General features: G+C 39.7%; 1 protein-coding gene across 1 annotated transcript; it reads right to left on the reverse strand.

The window, feature by feature from the left end:
- Positions 1-1,040: 1,040 nt before the first annotated feature.
- Positions 1,041-11,727, reverse strand: LOC117955740 (beta-2 adrenergic receptor-like). Its single transcript, XM_034890425.1, has 4 exons — positions 11,489-11,727; positions 3,948-4,110; positions 3,522-3,813; positions 1,041-2,339 (listed from the first exon to the last, which is right to left on the reverse strand). The coding sequence occupies exons 2-4, from the start codon at positions 4,105-4,107 to the stop codon at positions 1,295-1,297; spliced, it is 1,497 nt and encodes a 498-aa protein (XP_034746316.1). The 5' UTR covers positions 4,108-4,110; positions 11,489-11,727; the 3' UTR covers positions 1,041-1,294.
- Positions 11,728-20,842: the final 9,115 nt, after the last annotated feature.

Genomic DNA, 20,842 nt, shown 5'->3' on the forward strand with positions numbered 1-20,842 from the left:
CACACACACACACACACACACACACACACACACACACACTATACATAAATAACAAGACAATCATATATAAAAACTTGTAATCTGTCTGACAGATTACAATGTTTTTACTACAACAGAGAGCTAAAGCTGACAGGATAAAAGCAAAGAGCGGGTAGATGTTTGTATATAGAGTATATAGAGAGCAAACTGAAGGAGAGAAAGTTAAAATAGTCACAAGTCATGACAAATGATTTTGGACCACCTGTGAGGTTTATCAGGAATGAAAAAAAAATGGCTAAAGGTCATAATATAAGACTTAAGACTTTTTAGCCAAAGGGCAAACCAGACATATTATTTAATCTCTGCTCTATGTTTTTTTTCTACATATGCAATTTTTTTGATGGCAAACAAGCTTATAAGCAATGCAAATTTGGCGGGATTATGTAGAAAATTAATACAAGATTTAAATAGTTTGTTCTGTTTTAGCAATACAACTGCTCCAAATTGAGACCACAGATGTTGTTTGATACATGCTGAGTCTTTTCCCACTGGTGGTAAGCAGTTGGTGCTACAATATCTTTGTGTAATGGCTTTAACTGTAGTTGTGAGACAATGGAGTGCATGCTTTGCCTTTTCAAGCTTGTGCAAGTGGCTCATTTTTCTACACTTCTAAACAACAGCAACGTTTAGATTTTTTCCTACGGCTTTAAATAAAGCAGCATGTACAAATGTAATCATCGATCAGTCATTAAAACCTTTTCACTTGATAACTGCATTCATAGTTTACTCCTATTTGCCCTGTATTTTAGTAGTCATTAGTTTAGGTAGTTATAACATCATATTTTTTATCTATTTGGTATAAACAGGGGATAAACTAAATAAAAAAGACATCTTCTAAAAATAGCCCTGGTGTAAGTAACAGTTTGGTGAAGCCTGTTTAGTAGCACTTTGCAGTCATCCTGGTCTGATTAGCATTACTTTTTAGGCTGTACACTTTTGCATTGTGTTCACCAGTACAGTGTCTCAATAAGTTACGTTACAATGCGTTGAAAATTCACTTAAAGTCAGATTGTTTTTAATGCTGACACATACTGCTGAAAATGGTTTAATTGTGTAGCTATTTTTAGGAAAACCGCAGCAGCAAAGAAGAACAGTGACCTCAGTTACATTAACTAAAATACACAGAAAATTAGTTAAGAACACAAAGCCCACAAAGCTGAGTCGTTCTCAACCCAAGACAAACATTTTCAGCTACAGCAAATTGATGTTAACAACACGACAATGCACACACAATGTAAAGTCATCTCCTCATTGGTCAAGCAATAGAAGCCAGATTTTCCTTACAGCTCCCAGTAGCAGAGCTGTTAGCCTGCCAGTTTGTCAGGGAACCAGGAGCTATATCTATAACCTGCTGACAGCAAGAATTTGGAGGAGCCACAGTTAGTGAGCAATCCTGAATAGAGCTCTCCAAATTGCCCTTCCACCCTGAGCTCTGCTGAACATCCACCCCTGTGACACTATTCAGTTCTGAGTTCCCATTTGTCCTAACTGGGGGCCTCGAGTAACATTCTCTGTCCTTGCACCATCCCCATCCTCCCCTCCCTCTCTGACTCCCCCATTTGCCCCTCAAACAGAGAATCTCTTGAAAGCAGTGCCTGAAGTCGGGACTGCGGCAGTAAATAAGCGGGTTCAAGGCAGAGTTGGAGTATCCTAGCCAGTTCAGTAGTTTGAAAAGCAGGTTAATATTATCCAAGTTGAGGAAGGTCATGAGGATGTTGAGGATGAAGAAAGGTAGCCAACACAACGTGAAGGTTCCCATGATGATCCCCAGAGTTTTTACAGCCTTGCACTCCTTCAGACAGAACTTAAGACGCTTTGCCGCTGAGTGTTTTCCTTCCGCTTTCTCTGTCCTTGGTCTACTCTCTCCAAACTTTTCCTCCTTACCAGTGTCCATACCTCCTGTTTTCTGCACATTTAGTCTGTCCTCTCCTGCTAGTTCTCCGACCTCAGTTCCTGCCCTGAGTTCCCTCATTGCTGGACTATTATCAGGAGTCAGCTGTGCTGTGTAGTGCAAGTTATACAAATGCCTCTCCCTCCCTCTGATCTTCTCCAGCTGTTTTTGAGCCTCCTGGAAGACCCGGGTGTACAGGAAAATCATCACCAACAGTGGCAGGTAGAAGGACACAATTGAGGAAGACACAGCATATGCCACATTGGTGTTGAAATCACAACAGTACTCGTCGGCCAAGCACTTGTGAGCTTCCTCGTTATTAGACACCCACAACTTCAGATGAATGGGCAGGAAGGAGATGAGGGAGGCCACTGCCCAAACCCCGAGGACCACTGCAAAGGCCCGGCCCCTGGTCAACCGCAAGGAGACAAGAGAGTGCATACAGATGAAGAATATTGTTCACAGATGAATAAAACACAGACTGGGGATTGATTTATTCTGGCTGTCCAAAATTAGCACCATTATTCCAAAAATGGAATGGAAGGTGCTAAAAGCATGTAACATATTTTCAGCAGCTCTTTTTTTTTTCTTTTTTTCAACAACTTTTTGCACGTATGCATTAGTAGTCCTCAAGACCTGTAAATAGACTTGGACTTTGATGTGTAAAAATCTGAGTAGTTCCCCTTTAAGTTGTAAATTTAATAAAGAAACTACTACTAGAAAAATAAATGGATCCTAATTTGGGGCCAAATTTTGTAGAGGACCAAATCTGCAGGAGGGAGGATATACTGTAACCACAGAGCAGAAAGTTGCTGTTGCACTGTTGTGTGGATTCAAATTTTCCAGCATTTTCACCCCAAAAAGTGATGCCACAACAGGCTTTGACTTTGACAGTAGATAGAAACACCTGCTGTGACATCACTGGTTGGTGTGTGGCTTGACGTACAACATGCTGGAAAGGTTGAACATTTAGAAGTTGGTGTAGCAGCAGCATTCCTCACTTTGAATTACTTAGGCTACATTTGAATTGCTACGTTTTGGTTTAAAAAGAGAAAACTTTGCTTTTAGTTATTTTACAAATTATGATTTTGGCACACAAAACACATGTATTTTTGAAAATACGATGTTTTACTATAAATTAATCTACCCGACAATATATAGGCCTACACCTCCAGCTGAAATGATTAGCAGATTAAACACTGCTGACCACGTCTTTTTACGCCTGATTGGGTCATGAAGTTTCTTCTTTGCGATTAAGCTACGAACGTGACCACGGCAACTACCAGCAACGGGCGGAGTATGCATGCTGCCTCCTGTTTACCCCGGCACGCACAAGCCCAGTATACAAGAATGTTTATGAGATATGCGGTTTAGGCATGCAAGTTTAAACGGAGAGTACTTCTTCGACTGGAGCTAAAAAACACTTCTGTGTGCACAGAATTTGCTTTTGACTCAAAACTCCACTTAAAACGTATGTAGCCATGTAAATGCAGCCTTAGTAAGAATCGTTTTTGAGTAAAAGTTTCTAGACATAGATATTTGTTCTACTTCAACCCCTGCACAGCCAAACCTAAATATCTTAGTCATATACCTGGTGAGTAGCATAGGGTAGCGGAGCGGCGACGTGATGGCGAGGTAGCGGTCCAGAGCAATCACACACAGGGTTTCGATGCTGGCCGTCACACACAGCACGTCAGTTGCTGTCCAGAATTCACACATGAAGTTTCCAAACTGCCAGTATCCCAGCAGAATGTAGCTGGAGCCAAAGGGGACCACAACCAAACCCATGATAAGGTCAGCCACAGCCAGCGAGGCAATGAAAAAGTTGGTGACTGTCTGGAGCCGCTGGAAGCGCAGGATGGCTGTAATCACCATCACGTTCCCTGGACAGGAGAAAAGATAGATTCACAACATTTTAACAAAAAGTTCTAAAAAATTATATTTGAGTTTTGAGCCTTCATTCAATGAATCCAACAAACCAGCAACTAAATGAAATGTGAAATTGTTAATAACTTACCAAGAACTATGGCCAGGACCAGAATAGCCATTGCAACACCCAGCAGCACAAGCTCCCCATCACTGTACACGGAAGATCTCGCCGGCCCATCGGACCCCAGGGAGGAGTTGCTGTGCTGCGATTGGTTAGCCAGTGCTGAGAAAACACTCACTTGTTCCATGATCTATAGTCAAAACACACAGAACAACGCAACTCATGAGGGATTAAGACAGCATTAGAAAGCTCTAGTACAGGGTCCAGTACAGTTTTTTTATTTATTTTTTGGGGGGCTTTTTCTCCTTTAATGGACAGTACAGGTGAGGAATGGGAAATTAAGGGGGAAGACATGCAGGAAATCCACAAAGGTCAGAGTTGAACCTAGGAATTCTGCGTCGAGGCTTAACCCTCTAAATATACAGTATGAGCGCCTGCTCTGCACACTGAACCAACCCGGCAAACCAGTTCAGGTTTAGAAGCTTGGAGAGAGACATGAGAGAGACGTTTGTGCTTGGGGCCTGTTGCTTCTCAGAGACAGTGGGTGATGTGGTATAAATTTAAATAATATTAAACTATTTGGATATCAGGAGATTTTTTTTTTCTTTTTCCGAACAACATGCCAAATTGCATTCAAATTTTAGCAATATTTTCAGAGGATAAAGGGTCAGCTAGTGTTTCCTTTCGTGTAGAGGAGATAACATAATGTGCCCTTTCAGAGAGGAAGTTACATCTCCCTTTGTGTCATTATGAGTCCAACCAGGACAGCGGTCTGCATACATCTGAGTCTTGTTCCCCTATTGTTAACTTCTTTGTAAAATCAGCCTCATTGCATTTACCTCAGTTTTTCAGTCAATTCACGGTGTACAAATTATTAGTCAGTTTTTAAAAGTACTGTATTTTGGGGCATATTTGCCTTTTTTATGATAATGGATGCCAAAGGGAAATGAGGAGATTAAGAGGAGGTATGACATGCAGCGATGTCACCATTAACATTCGGCTTCTCATCTCTGACCTCATCACTTCCTGCAACCCTACAGGTGTTTGCTGGGAAGATAGTAGCTCGTGAAATGCTATAGGAGCTACAGCAGTGTTTGCAGTCATATTAGCAAAAGAGAAGCAGCAACATTGGCAGAACAAGAACAGGCAGTGCAAAAACTGTCTTTTTGCTTGTTTTTGCTATGGAAGAGATGGAGTGAGAAGATACATATAGGTTTTGTGTGAATGTATCTGCACAAAGCGACAGTGGTGGTATATAACTAAGTACGTTTACTCAAGCACTGTAGCTTACTTAAGTACAAATTTGAGCTATTTGTACTTGACTTAAGTATTTTTTTTGCCACTTTCTTCTTCCAGTCCACTACATTTTTAGAGAGAAATATTTTACTACACTCCATTCATCTGACAGTTTTAGTTACAGGGACGTCACTAGGATTGAAAGATAGAGGGTGCTTAGCCCCCGAGGTATTTGTAACTTGCGTTTGCAAAATCTTTGCACTCACATCTTTTGTTCCTGTATTGGAGCTACACTTATGTCAACAACCAGTCAACAAAACCAAGATGTTAACACGTCAAATGTGACAGACCTCTTCTTCCATTTCTACATTGTTCAACAAATGTTACTGTAATGTTTGGTTTTAGACACATCAGAGCTGCATGGGGAAATTTACTTAGGCCAGACTTTGCTCCGGATGAGTTCTTCTGTAGGCAATGACTTAATAAATGCTGTCTGCTCGTGTCAATGTATGATAAAGTAATAGCATACTATATCTAAAGAAAGAAAAACAAAATAAACAGGCATCACTGCATACTATATCATGTAAGCTATTGATACAGATCCTATTTAAAGTGGCTACTGTGTAAAAACACATTCACCTGATGGTGGAAGGAATAAACGATTTGGAGTAATGATTGGTGTGTATATATATATATGTGTGTGTGTGTGTGTATATATATGTATGTATGTATGTATGTACTGTATGTAGGATTGCTTTCATTTTATTTTCACATGCGTATCTGTTGGCGTATCTTTAGCTTACATTTAGATAACATCTACATATTTAATTAATTTATCACAGCCAGTGAATGCAGGAAGTTAAATTGGTAAGAACATAGCTAGCATATCCAATAAGTATAATGAAATAATTTAGTTAAGGCTATGCATAGTGCCTAGACCTGCCAACAAATGCTTATTGTTAGAAGAAAACAAAACAATCCTTAGACCTATTGACCACTACTGACCTCACTCCCACCGGCTCCTTCAGAATCAACTGCCCTACCAATCTCCTGCTTCTCTTTCTCTATGCTGAAACATCTTCCAATATCCATCTCATCTGCTCAATGAATTGAAGTACACAATGGTGCAATAGCATTAACAGGGACCCTTTGGCATTTAGCTTTCAGTGACAACAACATATGGGGATTGCTATTGTTTTAGAATAGGCCTACTAGATATAGGCTATAATATTGGCAAAGAATAAAGAGTTGTGATATAGCTTGCTAAATTAACCCTTTGTTGTAGTTTGGTCGTTCACTCTAGCTAGGATACAGTTTTCCATAGCATTACAAAAAATCCCCTTTCCATTACTTCAAGAAAACGTAGCTAAAGGTAAGCAGGTAATTAAAAACAACTTACAATTTTAGTCTTTATCACTTTGTGTAATCGAGCTTCCTCTCACCATTAGCGTGTGTATCGGCGTGTGTGGGCGTGTGTGTGTGTGTGTGTGGGGGGGGGGTCATAGCGAGTTCAGACCAAAGAGTAGCAACGAGACAAGATAAATCCTCCTTTTACTTGCATCGCTCCGGTCCGCAACCCTCTGAAAATGATGTTCTTAGTATCATTTAGGGGTGCTAAGGAACATTTGGGGGGTTGCATTAGCCCCCCTAAAACAGGCCTAACGACGTCCTCGTGTCATATGATCCTCAACGAATTTAACCCATCAGCAGAGGGGTTCATTTCCATACACGTCTGGTGTCTTGACGGTTAACGGTGAAGTAGGGGAATTGATTCGCGGGGGTATTTTGACGACTGAATTAACCCGACCCCGAGGGTGAGTCTGATGAAAATGGATCTGACCCGGTCAATTTTAAATCTTTTTTTCGTATTACACAGCGCTGTGAAGGAATAATCTCCGAGATTAGGCTACATTCTGCCAGTTTACAGCAAGCTAATACAATAACAGGAAAAGGGTCCCCCTTAACGAGTTCTGCATATGGCGTCTACTGATGTGCAGGTTACCTCCCCCCCTACCCACACCCCAAACACGGACACACACACAGATACCTCTCGCTTTATTAAATGAATAGCCTTCCTGGCTTCACGCTCCGTCTGCAATTGTTGTCTGGTTGTGCTTTGCATGTGTGGGACTTCCTGAAATAAGGGAATTTGTTTATTCAAAGTCAAAGCCAGTCCAAAATAGCACATTTTGTGGGGCTGAGGTGTATCTCAAATTTTAGTTGCCCTCAGTCTCTGGTCCCCAGGGTGAGAGGGGGAGTGGCCAGAGGGTAGAGCGGCAAAAGCCAACGTGTGCTTCTCTTACCGATATATTTAATGATATCTTTTGCATTTGTCATCTAAACAACGTCAAACGTGGCACTGCACTTACTCGTGCCCGTGGCAACACACTTGTCAAGTTTGAAATCCATCATGCTAACGGTTCGAGAGATATGCGCATAACACACACACACACACACGCAAACACACCTTCCTGAATTTATAGATGGCTATGTTCAGAAGAGTATGTCGTCCTGCGGCTTTCAAGCGCAAAAACTCAAGTGAAGATCATTTAAATTAATTTTAATCCTCTGTGTCCTCCTCAGAGACCGCAAAAGTACTCACTTTCCGTACTAAAGTAGAAGTACAGATAATTGGGTTAAAAATACTCTGGTAAAAGTAGAAGTACTGATTTAAAAGTAGAAGTACTGATTTAACTTCTTTACTCAAGTAAAAGTAACAATGTAGAGGGTTGGAAATTTACTTAAAGTATAAAAGTAAAAGTAGCCTTGTGAATGACAAAGCTACCCGGACCAGACAGATGTTACTAGAGACAACGCTGAGAAACTACAGTGGACATGGAAAAAGGACTCTTTATATGCCATTGGCCACATTTTAAATGGCTGTCTGCCTATAGGCCTAAAAAATATAGCTTATTTACTGTGACTCCAGGTTAATACGATTCTGACCGTGTAGCAAGATATTACTTCAAGTGTGATTTTGTGAGTAGTCTGTGTATATTCCCATCCAATCAGATTCAACTTGGTTTTGATGACGCAAAAATAATGACTAACTTCAGTGAAATTTTTTTCTAAATTTAGTGACGACTAGATTATGACTGGATTTAAAGCTGATTCTGGTTTCAAACTTTGGTCCAGGTGTGTTTGTTAAAACACGGACGGAGACAACTTCTCTCTCTTGATGCTTTATTACAATCAAGCATCAGTATAAACATGGGGGGGGGGGGGGGGGGGGGGGGGGTAGCTCTGCTATGGCTGTTTGTGTGGTAATAAAATAAATAACATTGTAAAGGCTACCATACACAATGCATAGGAATCATTAATGCTAGTAAATAACAACAATAAACCCACTACTAATTACTTTATCTTAATGAGCAAGGATGCCCAACAATCGCCATTATGTCAAACCAACAGCCAGGTGTAACCTAGGTAACAGGTGAAGAACACAAACAAGCTAACTTTTTAATTTGCAAGAACTACAGACCAATACAACAACAGGCTTAAATGAACTGACAGCATAAGTCATATGACTTACAGTTCTCAAACATGCACACAAGCTTCCTTCGGACAGCTAGTTTCTTTTTCTTTTCCCTCACTTTGTGGCACTCACACTCACAGCTGATAGACGACCTTTTGTACGCGACTAAAGTAACAAGCCAATTTTGTTAAATGGAAGGAGTAGAAATGGCTGATATTTGTGTTAAAATGTAAGGAGTAAAAGTAAAAAGTTGCCCAAAAAAATAAATAGTAAAGTAAAGTAAAAATATCAGAAATATCTACTTGAGTACAGTAACGTTACTTCCCATCTCTGGTCCTCCTTGGCCACTAGCAACTGCGTAGCGTGGGGGGACGACTTGCCAACAGTTTTGTTGTCATCACTTAGAATTCCTCATGGGGCGACAGAAACTAAGCACTATCGCTTTAAGTAACATTTTCAATACAGGGCTTTTGTTGTATTTTTAGTGTGGTTTTAATAATTTCACTTACAGTAAGTAAAAGTTAGTTCATTTTTCCACCACTGCATAGCAACTCACCTGCCAGGACTGAATGACAATGCATATTTTGTATTTAGTTCTGATTCCTGTGTTTTCCCTCCTCCGTGATTGCCTGATGTTTTCTACATGTTTCCCAGCCTTCTTGTCACCTGCCTCTTGTTTCCTTGATACCCTCTGTATTTAGTCTTTGTGCTTTCTTTGTCCTGCATCAGATCCTTATTTCTTTTTGGTGTGTTTGTGAGTGCTGTTTGCTGTTGGCCTGTTGGCCTGTTCCTGCATTTTTTTTTTCTGAGGTTGTCGTTTTCCCTGTGAGTTTTATTTCCCAGTTTCTTTGTTCCTAGTTTTTCTTTTCTTTTCGGACCCTTTTGGATTTTGGACTTTTCGTATTTTTGTCTCTTTGGATTTGGGACTTGTTTTTTCCCTTGTGTTGTTTTTTCCCAGTGCTGGTTGGACTCCCTTTTGTTAATAAATAATCTTAGTTACGAACTCTCTCTTGCCTTCCTGACTCATCTCTGCATTTAGGTCCTCATTTCCATTACACATAACAGCAACTTCTAAAAGAGAACATCATGTACGTTTTATGTTGTTACATCAGACAACCTCCATTGTTTGGTAAACTGCCTGTAAACATAGATCTATGTACGTAGGATTTATTCCTATACCATTCAAACACTCACAACACAATGCACATTCACAAGTGTTTACCCAGTTCTCCCGTGGTCAGTGAGTAAAATGTTGAATTTTGGGATGTATTTCAAAATGCCAAGGTGGACCATGACGAGAATATATATATATTTTTTTATGACAATTATTTCACCACTGGAATGAATTGACTGCCCTAAGTAAAAGCTTTATAGTGTCATTACATGTGGTAATACTGTGCATATTAAGTGTCAGTGTTAGTGTGCTGTCAATCATGCTGTCTGCGGTCCACAGCAATTCGTCATCATTCTTAAAATGTCCTCAACTTAACACATTTCCATTTAGAGAAGACAGAGGTGCGAGAGTGGGATGGATCTGCTGGAAAGTTGAGGGCAGACTCATTTAAAAGAAATTCCATTACGGATGTTTAAGAGGCTGTTTTTGGAATGAATGAAGCCCGACACAGTGTCTCCACTGAAAATGCACCGTGCACAATCCAATACTAGGCAATATAACTAAAGGACCGATTTGGTCTTTTATATATGTTTGTCTAATGTTCAGTGCATTTTTTACTTCCTTCTTAAAGCTTAAAGCGGCTGACCCTTTTACACTTTGCACTGATTTCACTTTTATGGTGCCTCGTGACAGTTCATTGACCTCATTGATCAGATCAATAATCTGGGCGGGTACCTACAGTATTACATAATCAATCTTACAAAAGAAGCTCTGCTCAGTCTGTTTCTGTTCTTCCCCCCCTCCTGAGCTGTTTAACACACACACACACACACACACACACACACACACACACACACACACACACACACACACACACACACACACACACAGAAGATTGACTATGACATGAATACCCCAATATTTAGCCAGAAATAACTTGGTGGGATAATTATTATGAGCACACAAAAGATGTACATAATAGTACACGCATGAACACACCGAAACAAGTGCACGTGCAAACACAAAAATACACATGCACACAGAACACCGAGCTTTTGCAGTGCTTCGTAGAATACATTGATGACAGTACAGACCAATCTGTGAGGGAAGAGAGAGAAGCACGCGCTCTAATTACAACTGAGCCATAAAACATGTTACTGTCCTCATAAACTAAACCATATATGTACAAATTAAAGATAATTTGGGTTCACTGAATCTGAGCAACTAACACTAAAAACAAATTCTGACATTTCTGCAAAATTTTGTTTGGTCAGAGGTCTTGTTTGCGTTGCAACTGTTAGAATAAAGAAAAGAATATCCGAAAGATCTTTTATTTCAAGTTTCATACTACTACTTTCAACACGTGCAGTAAATGTATTTGCAAAACATTGCTTTGACCACATAGTAGAAATGCTTCAAATTACTCATTAAACCTCAATAACTACTTAATGTAACACTAACTTTTAACTCACCCTTGTTAAAATGAGTAAAAAACAAATCTGCACCTTTTACAGTGTAAACATATTTGAAATGGTTTAATAACATTAAATAATTTGAATGCTGTGACAATTCTGAAATGTTCGAACTAGTAGACACTTAAGACATGGTCTTAAAATAGCCTCGATGTCAGGAGGTATCAGGAGTAGGTGTTTTTTGAAATATAGGCTTACATACAACATGCATGCATTTATGTGAAGACTGTGTATGTATAAAGCAAAAACAGACAAAACACAGCTGTCCTACCTCCAGGCTCTGTTCTGTGCTTTACAATCCAGGGACTTGATAATCCAAACGCCTTCAAATCCACAACACAAAGTATCATTATAATGTGTTAGTCAGTGTTTGGTCTCTCTTCCTCTTCTACAGCATTATGAAAGTCTGATTTTGTGTGTGACACACAAACACACGCACACACACGCATACTCAGCCTCGCTCTTTCTTTCCCATAGGCCCACATGTATAAACACTCTTTCAGCCCTCAACCACACTTGCCCTTTTGAAGCAGCTGAGACTGACACCCTATTTATAAGCACGCCCTCATGACATCACAGCAGGACAGTAGCCTACCAGAGGACAAGGATTGGCTGTTAGTGTATATCGCATGTCTGCGGTGTACTGACAGCTCAACAGCACCCACTGCCCTCCGGGAAACATTAGTTTTCTAAGCTTTATTTATTTAGGGCAGGTTTCCTGAGGTCTTTCTCAGCACCACCCTACTTTACATTCACACATTAGAGCTGCAGTATACATGTAAACAATCCACTTTGGGTTTTGGCTGCTGTGGGGCTGTGCTGCTGCAGTTGAGCAGTTTAAAACACAACAACAACTTTAAAGTCCTAGAAATCTTTTGTATGCTTCACCATATGTTTTTGAGAGACTGCATACAACACAATGTTGTATTTATTTTCAAGATTACCCTCTAAGGTCTAAGCTATTTTTTCCTATCTTTGGTTGGCATGGTTTTCCTTGTGTGATAATGTTATATAATCTCAGCCCTGTTATGCACAATAGGGATGTCACATGAATGTACAAATTGTTACATAACTATAAATACCAAAGAAAATACTCAAGGAAATTGAATTTCCCAGAAATGTATTAAAATCACACAGAGAACAATAATGATGTAGACTTTTGGCTTCAGATAATTGTTCTCTAAGTCTTTGCAATCAGGGTAAATAAAAGTATACACTGTAACTAGAAAATATAAATAATTTAGATAATTTAGAGGCACTGTTAGATTTTTTTTTTTTGGATTTCCTAAAAAGAAAGGGCCCTGGTGTTAACTATCATGCTAAAAACACGACAGACAGGTGGTACGAGAATAGGTTGAGTTGTCTCGGAAATATAGGAGACTTGATTTTTAAGTATTTTATTCATTTTAAAAAGACACTGTAAATTAAAAAAAACTTCTGGCTGTCCTACAATTCCATGGAGGACCTTGTTGAAATGGTGCATTTCTTTGTCTTTAAACAAAGAAATAAGAATCTGTATTGATCTGGAGATGCTAAATATGACATAAGGTGAGGTCGCTGGCATCGTACACAACGCAGACTTAGAATTAGACTTAGACTTAGACTTCTCTTTATTGATCCTTTTGGGATGACTCCCGCAAGGAAATTGAAGGTTCCAGCTGCAGTTTTAGCAATACAAAAAGAAATAAAAAAATAGATAAAAAAGAAAGTATAAAGACAACTAAATAACAATAATAATAATAACAACAATAAGAACATTCGTCAAATAAACCAAGAAAAGACCATCAATTATTGTCAAAAGTGTGAGTGTTGAGTCCTGTGTTAAAGTGATAAAGTGACCAGGTGGGAATGTGAATTTAAGTCCAGGTGTGCATGTATATATGTATGTATTGTATTGTATTGTATTGTCCTCAGTGTCCTCAGTGTCCTCTTCTACACTGTGGTGTAGAAGAGGACACTGGTGACCACAGACTGGTAAAACATCCACAGCAGTTTGCTGCAGATGTTAAAGGAGCGCAGCCTCCTCAGGAAGTACAGCCGGCTCTGTGTCTTCCTGTGCAAGTGACTCTGCAAGCATGTGCTGCAAAAAACATCTTCTCATTTGTTTAGTGAGATTTGTTTTACGTTACTTTTATGTCAGGTTTGCAGTGTGCTCAGACAGTTAGAAGCCTGTAATTTCACTTTAGCTTAAGTTTAAGGTTTAACTGCACTGAACCTCACTGCTCATCAGTTTATTCAAACTCTGAAGTTGTTATTATAATATATATTTTCTTTTATGCGTTTTAAAAAAAAAAAGCTGAATTATATTTTTAATTGAACTAAAACGTTTTTAATGTTTAATTGAACACAGTGTTCTGTCTGCTTTATGCTGATGACAACCTGCACATAAACAACCAAATCGTCCCACACATGACCGACATGTGGTACAGTTAAAACAGTCTGAACCCAGCATGCCAGCAGGTTGGCAGCATTTAACAACCCCATCACAAAGCGTTCATTCATGCTGCCTAATCAATACACACATTTATTCAAATAATGTAAAATGTTTTTTGAGTTCAACACAAGTTCTCAAGGGAGAAACAAGCGCTACCTTATGTAAGTAATGTTAGAGGAGAGAAGTCATGTTATATTTCCGCAGGATAGACCCATCCATGTGATGCATCATCATCATTGCACTAGACTCTCAACTTTTCCAAATGTCCAACTGATTTTTTTCAGTGAGTATACATGTTCAGAGAGAAAGCACACTTACACACTTGATGTAGTTTTTCATGTTTTGGTTGTTGTTGCCACCTCAGTCGCACTCTGGGCTTTTGTCAGCAAAAACGAAACTCCAACCACAATGAGAGCATCACATTGTCTCTCTTTTATCTTTCTTTCAAGTTCATTCTTCTCATGCTCCTCCTTACATCTTCTCTTTGCTTTTCATGACCTCTTTTCGGGGGCAAGTCTGTCAAGAAGCCAAGAGCAACATCCATGTGGCCTAAATGATTGATTAGTGATAACGCTCTGTGTTATCATTTGTGCACCGCAATTCATCTCTCTTGCCTGAGTCAACTATGATGTGAGCACCCGGCTGATGTGCAGTCATTATTCTGGCGGGGAACAGTCACTCTACTCATGGAAGTTCAAGCTGTGGAGCCATCAAGCAATTCTCCCAAAGGCCTTTGTGCTCGCAGAGGAAATCACATGAAGAGCACACACAAGTGGTGGTATAACTGGTGAGGCAATACAAGCAAAAAGTTATATGCATCTTTTTTCACCCTCTCTCTACTTTAAATGTTCTCTCCCTGTTTGTCTTCCTATGGGAAAAGACACATATTGCAGTCAGTTTGGCTATATCCTCCTGTCTGTCTAGCCCCAACACATTCCTCTCCGCACCTTTTCCTGTCCTTGTCCTTTCCCTTCCTCTCTCTCCACATCCTCCTCTACCTGCCACACCTAACTCATAAAGTATCCATCCCTTGAAATTTGAATTCTGCTCCTACACAGAGCTCATTCTTGTCTATAATTTGCAGTTTCACAGTCGCTCTTTTCAGAACGTAGCAAACTGTTTTGTTTAAACGTTGAACACCCTGGTGTGTGCGCAAGCGCAGGGCCTTTTTATTACCTTGTTGTATTACCAGTTTGCATGCAAGTCTCTGCTGATTAGATATCACCTGTGACACAGCCACTAAACCAGAGACACACCCACCAAAGAGAGATACCGCAAAGCCTATTGCAGACCCTTTCAAACACCGTTTTAGGGAATCATGTCTTTCAACCCGGAAACAAGCCTCTCAACACACTGCATCATCCTTGGTCCATTTGAGTGACCCTCTGATTTGGTATTCATGACTGTGTGTGTAGAAAGTTCTACAGAGTTGTGACAGACTTTGGCCTACGTGGCACATTTTTGCTTTATGCATGGCCAGTAAACACAATAGCAATCCAGAGAATAGAGGTTGTGAACCGGAAACAAAACATGGCACCTTGGCCATCTAACCCACCTATGAGAGAACAAATGGTGAGAGTTTTTCAGGATTTGTTTCACTTTGGTAAGTTGTATTTGTTCTTTCATGTCAGGTCTTTCAATTGGTTAGTTTCATGCTGTCTGGAGGCTAAGATACGTCATGGGAATATCCAGAAGACTTATTCAGCACATGCGTTTCCATATCCCATTAAGTGCATGACATAACAATTTTTTGACAAAGACAAAAAAACACCCCTTGCAAAATTGAAGTTTGCCATTTCCATTCAGCTTTGCTAAAGTGATACTTCAAAATTTCCATCAAAATAGGTTTATGGAAATACAGCTAATGTCTTTAATTTGTAGTTTTACCTACAATATCACTTCTTGCACTACAATATCTGCTCATAGCAACTAAAGCTATATACACATATATAGAGCACACATTTTTTTATTTTCTTGTTGTGTTACTAAAATATCTTTAAACAAAAAAAAATTAACAGTACAAAATTCACCATTTTCTAAAAGATAAAGGCAACATTGTCTTTTGTTGTCAGCCACCTACTAACAGTGTTTCTATATCACACTTAAACTGGACTTAACAACTACTTAAAATACGACCCCATGAGTTCCATGTAAAGGGATCATGTGACACAAGCCAACCCTCAGTTTGTTTACCAGTCTCACACTAATTTTCCTTGACTGATAATTATTAGTCTGTTACATTCCTCTCAATCCAATTTCCAGTGAATATGAAAAGCATTTACACTTCTTCAGAAATAACAGACTACTCTCTATTGAGTGTCTTCCTTAAGTGGAAAAACAACAACATTCCAAGCCTCTACTGGGTTTTGATGCAACATAATTGTTCTGCTAAAAGAGGCCAAGTCTGTTATCTTGTGCGTGTGCATCTGGACCACTCTGACCATACTGTACTGTCGCCTGCTTCTATATCCAGCACCAATTAGTCTGGATTTTTACACCTTATCTTTCCTTTACCATATCTGACTTTGGCTACAGTACATGGTCTAGGATGAGCAGGATTAGGAGAATACCATGACCCAAATAAGATCATAGTCGTTGTGCAGTATTCCAAATGTAATTACATCATTCACTGACATCTGAATTTTGTTGTAGTTTTCTTACACATACGTTCTACCAAACTGAATTTTTGGGGGGTTTAACAAGTATACATGTACGATGTTGTATAGTGTTTTTTTTTTTTTATATTTGCATGACATTTGCCAAAAAGGTAGCTGGAAAAATTTGCTTCCTCTCCCCCTTCCTGCTGGCTACTGGCAGAAATTACAATCAGCAGTATCAAAATTAATCTGGAAAGGCAAGCACCCACGACTTAAGATGTCTACTTTACAGAGAAGTAGTGAGGATGGTGGCCTTTCAGTTCCCAACTTTAAACATTATTTCTGGTCCTTTGTGTTAAGACCCCTTCTCCCTTGGTTTATTCCAGATGTGTCTGGCTGCTGGCATACCTTAGAACGTGCTATGACAGAGCCTTGGTCACTCCATGACGTTGTCTTTGCCAATATTTCAAACAAACAGTGCCAGCTACGCCTTGGCCCCATTATCTCTCATCATATCAACACTTGGAGATTAGGTGAGACATGCCGCCACATAGCTTGTAATTGGCACACTTTTCCCCTATGTTCAATAATACAGCATTCCTGTTTGATGGGAGTGCATTGTCTTAAAGACATTTTTGATGAGGTTGGCTTGTTACCTTTTTTTTACTTAAAAAATGCATTTGGTCTGCCTTGTTCCTCTTTTTTCTTTTACCTTCAGTAAAGGTTGGCACTTAAGGAACATGTTGTCTCTTGGCAGAGGCCTTTACCCATCCATCCTACCTTATTTACTGTGCAGCCTAAAAACTGTAGTATGGTATGCAGGCTTTATCAGTTCTTGGTGATATCTGGCCGCGTTGGCTCTTGGCACTTGATTGCCCAGACCCCGCTCTTGACTGGCATACTGCATGGTCTAACATTCCACAGGTAGCTTGCAATCCAGATCGTCAGCAGATTCACTACAATTTCATACATAGGACATGCCTCACCCCAGTGAAAATGCATCACATGAAAATAATTAACAACCCTTTATGCACTTTTTTCCAGAATTTCCAACTTGATTAATGTTTTTGAGCCTGTTACTGTCAATGTTTTTATTATGAGTGACCTGTCAGCCTTCCAGCTTGCTAAAGCTCAAAAAACATGCTGTGTTTGCTGGACTTACAGCCGCTAAGAGGATGATTGCAACCCATTGAAAGCCACCACATGACTTATTTGTTTGTTCAAGGATCCTTTCTTTTTTGGATGTTACATACATAGAACTTTAGACGGCTCGTGTGGGTGGAGCCCCGGGGAAGACTTTGGAGACTTGGCACAGCATTGCTGAGTCCTTGAAGGCAGTGGCTGCAGCCTTTTCTTTTGTTTGCATGTGGGATTGGTCCCTTGTCTTGTGTCTGTCTGTGTGTGTGTCTGTTTGTGTGTGTCTGTCTCCCTCCCTCCCGTTTTTCCACTCTGGGATTTTGTGTCCCTAGAATGCGTTCCTATGTCCCAGTGTATTGTTTGTAACTGTTCGTTAATGGTATGTTTACTTATTTTTTTAAATATAAAAATAAAAATAAAATTTGATCAAAAAAATAGGGCTTTGCTGTAGCACGTATCATATGAGTGGAACGAATGACATGTTTATGTATTCTTGCAGTCCTAGTGTCACCTCCATCTGACTGAGACAGCTGTTTTGACAAACACTGTTTCTGCCAGTCAGCACCTTTCCTTCCCGTCACTCACCCTCTCTTCTCCCTTCTCTCATCGCTCTCTTCTTTCATGTCTCTCCCTACTTGTTAATAACCCCGCCTCCTCTCCTCACTCAGCACTCTCTCTGCTTCTTTTTTTCCCTTCTCTTTTCTCTCATCTGCCCTTATTTTCCTCACTCACCACTCATTTGAATTCCGTGAATTTTTCTTTCATGATGGCCTGCAGCTTCATAGATTCAAGACGTCTTGGAGGATTTCAGAGGAGAACATTTTATATTATTATTATTACATAAAAATAATATAAAATGTAATTAAGTTGACACTTTTATGCAAAGCACCTTACATGCTACATGTGTGTAATGTATGTCAGAGGTCACACGCCTCTGGAGCAACTAGGTTGTTAATTTGTACTGCTCAGGTTGAGTTTTACTGCTCAGGGACACACTGGTTGATGAATCACAGTGGGATTTAAACGCTGGTTTTCCAAACCAAAGGCATGTGTCACAGCCCGTGCGCCAACACCACATTCAAATAACATAATTAACTGTCTCATCACTCACCATGTTCACTTCCTGTGGAAAGCAGTTTCCTAAAGTTCAACAAAATGGTGAAAGCAGAGCTGAGATTTCCTGACTTTTTATCCCTACTATGAGTCAAGCTGCACATCCTAACTTTCCTCATAATGCAACTAAAAAGAGACCTTTTTTAGGCCTCCCTGTCTGGTAAATGTCCATGTCTATCTCTACATCCCCGGTCTAAAAAATCCTCTCCAACCCCAAACTGGGAAACACATGATGACGTTTATTTTACTGTATCCTGAAGGCTCAGAGAATTCTTGTCTATTTAAACACAGCTGCTTCAACTGCTTTGGAGTCAAACCAAAACAGTGAACCAACTGGATCCACACAGCTCAGAGATGTTGAGGTTTTCTAATCTACTATAAGTTTAATTATTTGTCTCTTGCAGATACATGTTGTGTGTAATCCTCACATTGTTAGCCTCACCAAAAATGGCTGACTGAGATTATTTTATTTCTTCCAATAAAAAACAACTTGATGTATTTTGGGACAAAATGAGAGGAAATGTATAGTAAATCCTGTATCTAAAAAACTGTGGACATGAGGTGTGGTTTCTTTTATTTAGAGAAAAAACATGAATATGTTTTGATTTATCAGCCATACTTTCATCTACAGTTATAAAAAGGTTTTTGGTGTGGACTGTGACCTTTGACCTCAACATTCTGATTTATCAACTATAAAAATTTCACTTTAAAGCACAGGACCCTGACATACAAAGGGCCCACTTGGACCCCTTAATCATAGGATTTATCAGTGATTATACTCACATACACCCACACACATTAACAAACACAATGACAGTGACCTCACCTTCCCCATGTGCCATTTCCTTTCTGATAAACCTACAAACACACACAATGTGTATCAGGACCTTTGTAACTCAAACCAGGATAGAAATGTAGTCTCCAAATGGGAAGAGAGTCTCCTCAATGTGGTCTCACTTAGTCCACACAGCATTCCGGGATTGGAGAAAAATGTGCTTTGGTTTATTGCCGTTTCTCCAAACCAATCACAATCGTCATGGGAGACGCTAAGCATCGGCAGCAGGCCCGGTCTCGCTGCAAAATAGCCTTGGGAAGGAACTTGTTCGGGTGGAACGTGTGTACGTTCAAAGACTGATTTAGCTGTGCAACAGAAAACTTAGATTGGACAGATAGTCTAGCTGTATGGCTCTACCCTGCAGAGATCTGAGGAGCAGTTAACCGTAGTCCTCATAAATCAACCGGAGATTAAAATACCAACACAAAGAAAGGGAAAGGTACTAGACATCTGGCTGAAAAGACTGAAATTTCCAGTGGCAACGGAGCAATCCCGGAAGTGGAACGTCATGAATATAGACTACTCAATTTGACTGTACACGCGATGGCATAATCCAGTCTTACTGGGAAGAGAAAACATCATGCTGTGCAACAAAAGACGGTGTAAACAGACATATAAAAATGGATGAATGATGGATCTTTGCACTCTTTCTTTGTGTCTTAAAGTTTGTAGTAGTTTGTCAGTAAAAATCAAAGTTCATCATTTTCAAATTTGAGCTGCAGCATTAGTTGTCTGGCTATGACATAACAAGGAAGGATGATACACATGTCATTGGACCACAGGAAGCCTATATTACTTGTCACAACACAACTGCCCTGTAGCAATGACCTTAATGGACCTTAATTATTTGAGCATGCTTTTATTTTCTCTTTGCATTAGCCTTAAATGCTGACTGGGGACATCCATTTGAACCTCTATTTTATTAACATCTATTTTTAAAGAGTGATGAATAAATGAATACATGTAGAGTTCTACCTGGTTAAAGGTGCTAGATATAAATTTGACATCAACAACGGGTCAAATGCCCACATGTAATGGGAAAGGAGTCCCACATCGAAAAACCAACACAAAATTATCTCAAGACTTTGCAGCTTCCGCTTTGCTCTACCAAGATTTTTTAATTCCTCGTTTTAGTTTTCTAGCTCAAAACTTTACTGTCATGGTTCAACTTCACAGCTCTTATCCTCACTGTCTTTCAGCAAAAAAGATCTCAACACTCTCTTTACGCTGCTCAGCACCAAATGGCACAAAGTAAAAGTTAGCTGGTGGACATAGTAGAGCATTTAGCAGATAACGAGCCAAATACTTCTCTCTTGATCTTGCTGCAGTGGTATTTATGGTCTGGTGTTGTGCAACATTTCCTCAGACTCGACTTTTGTCAGTTCTCTATTTGGCCATTAACTACCGAATGATTTAACTGTTTGCACTGGAACTGCAGGGCTCTCTTCATGTGTAACATCTCCCCTGGTAGTGTACGATATAAAATGTGACATTGAGAGTGGAGTGGAG

The sequence above is a fragment of the Etheostoma cragini genome, chromosome 13 (assembly GCF_013103735.1).
Source record: "Etheostoma cragini isolate CJK2018 chromosome 13, CSU_Ecrag_1.0, whole genome shotgun sequence".
In the NCBI taxonomy this organism is placed as follows: Eukaryota; Metazoa; Chordata; class Actinopteri; order Perciformes; family Percidae; genus Etheostoma; species Etheostoma cragini.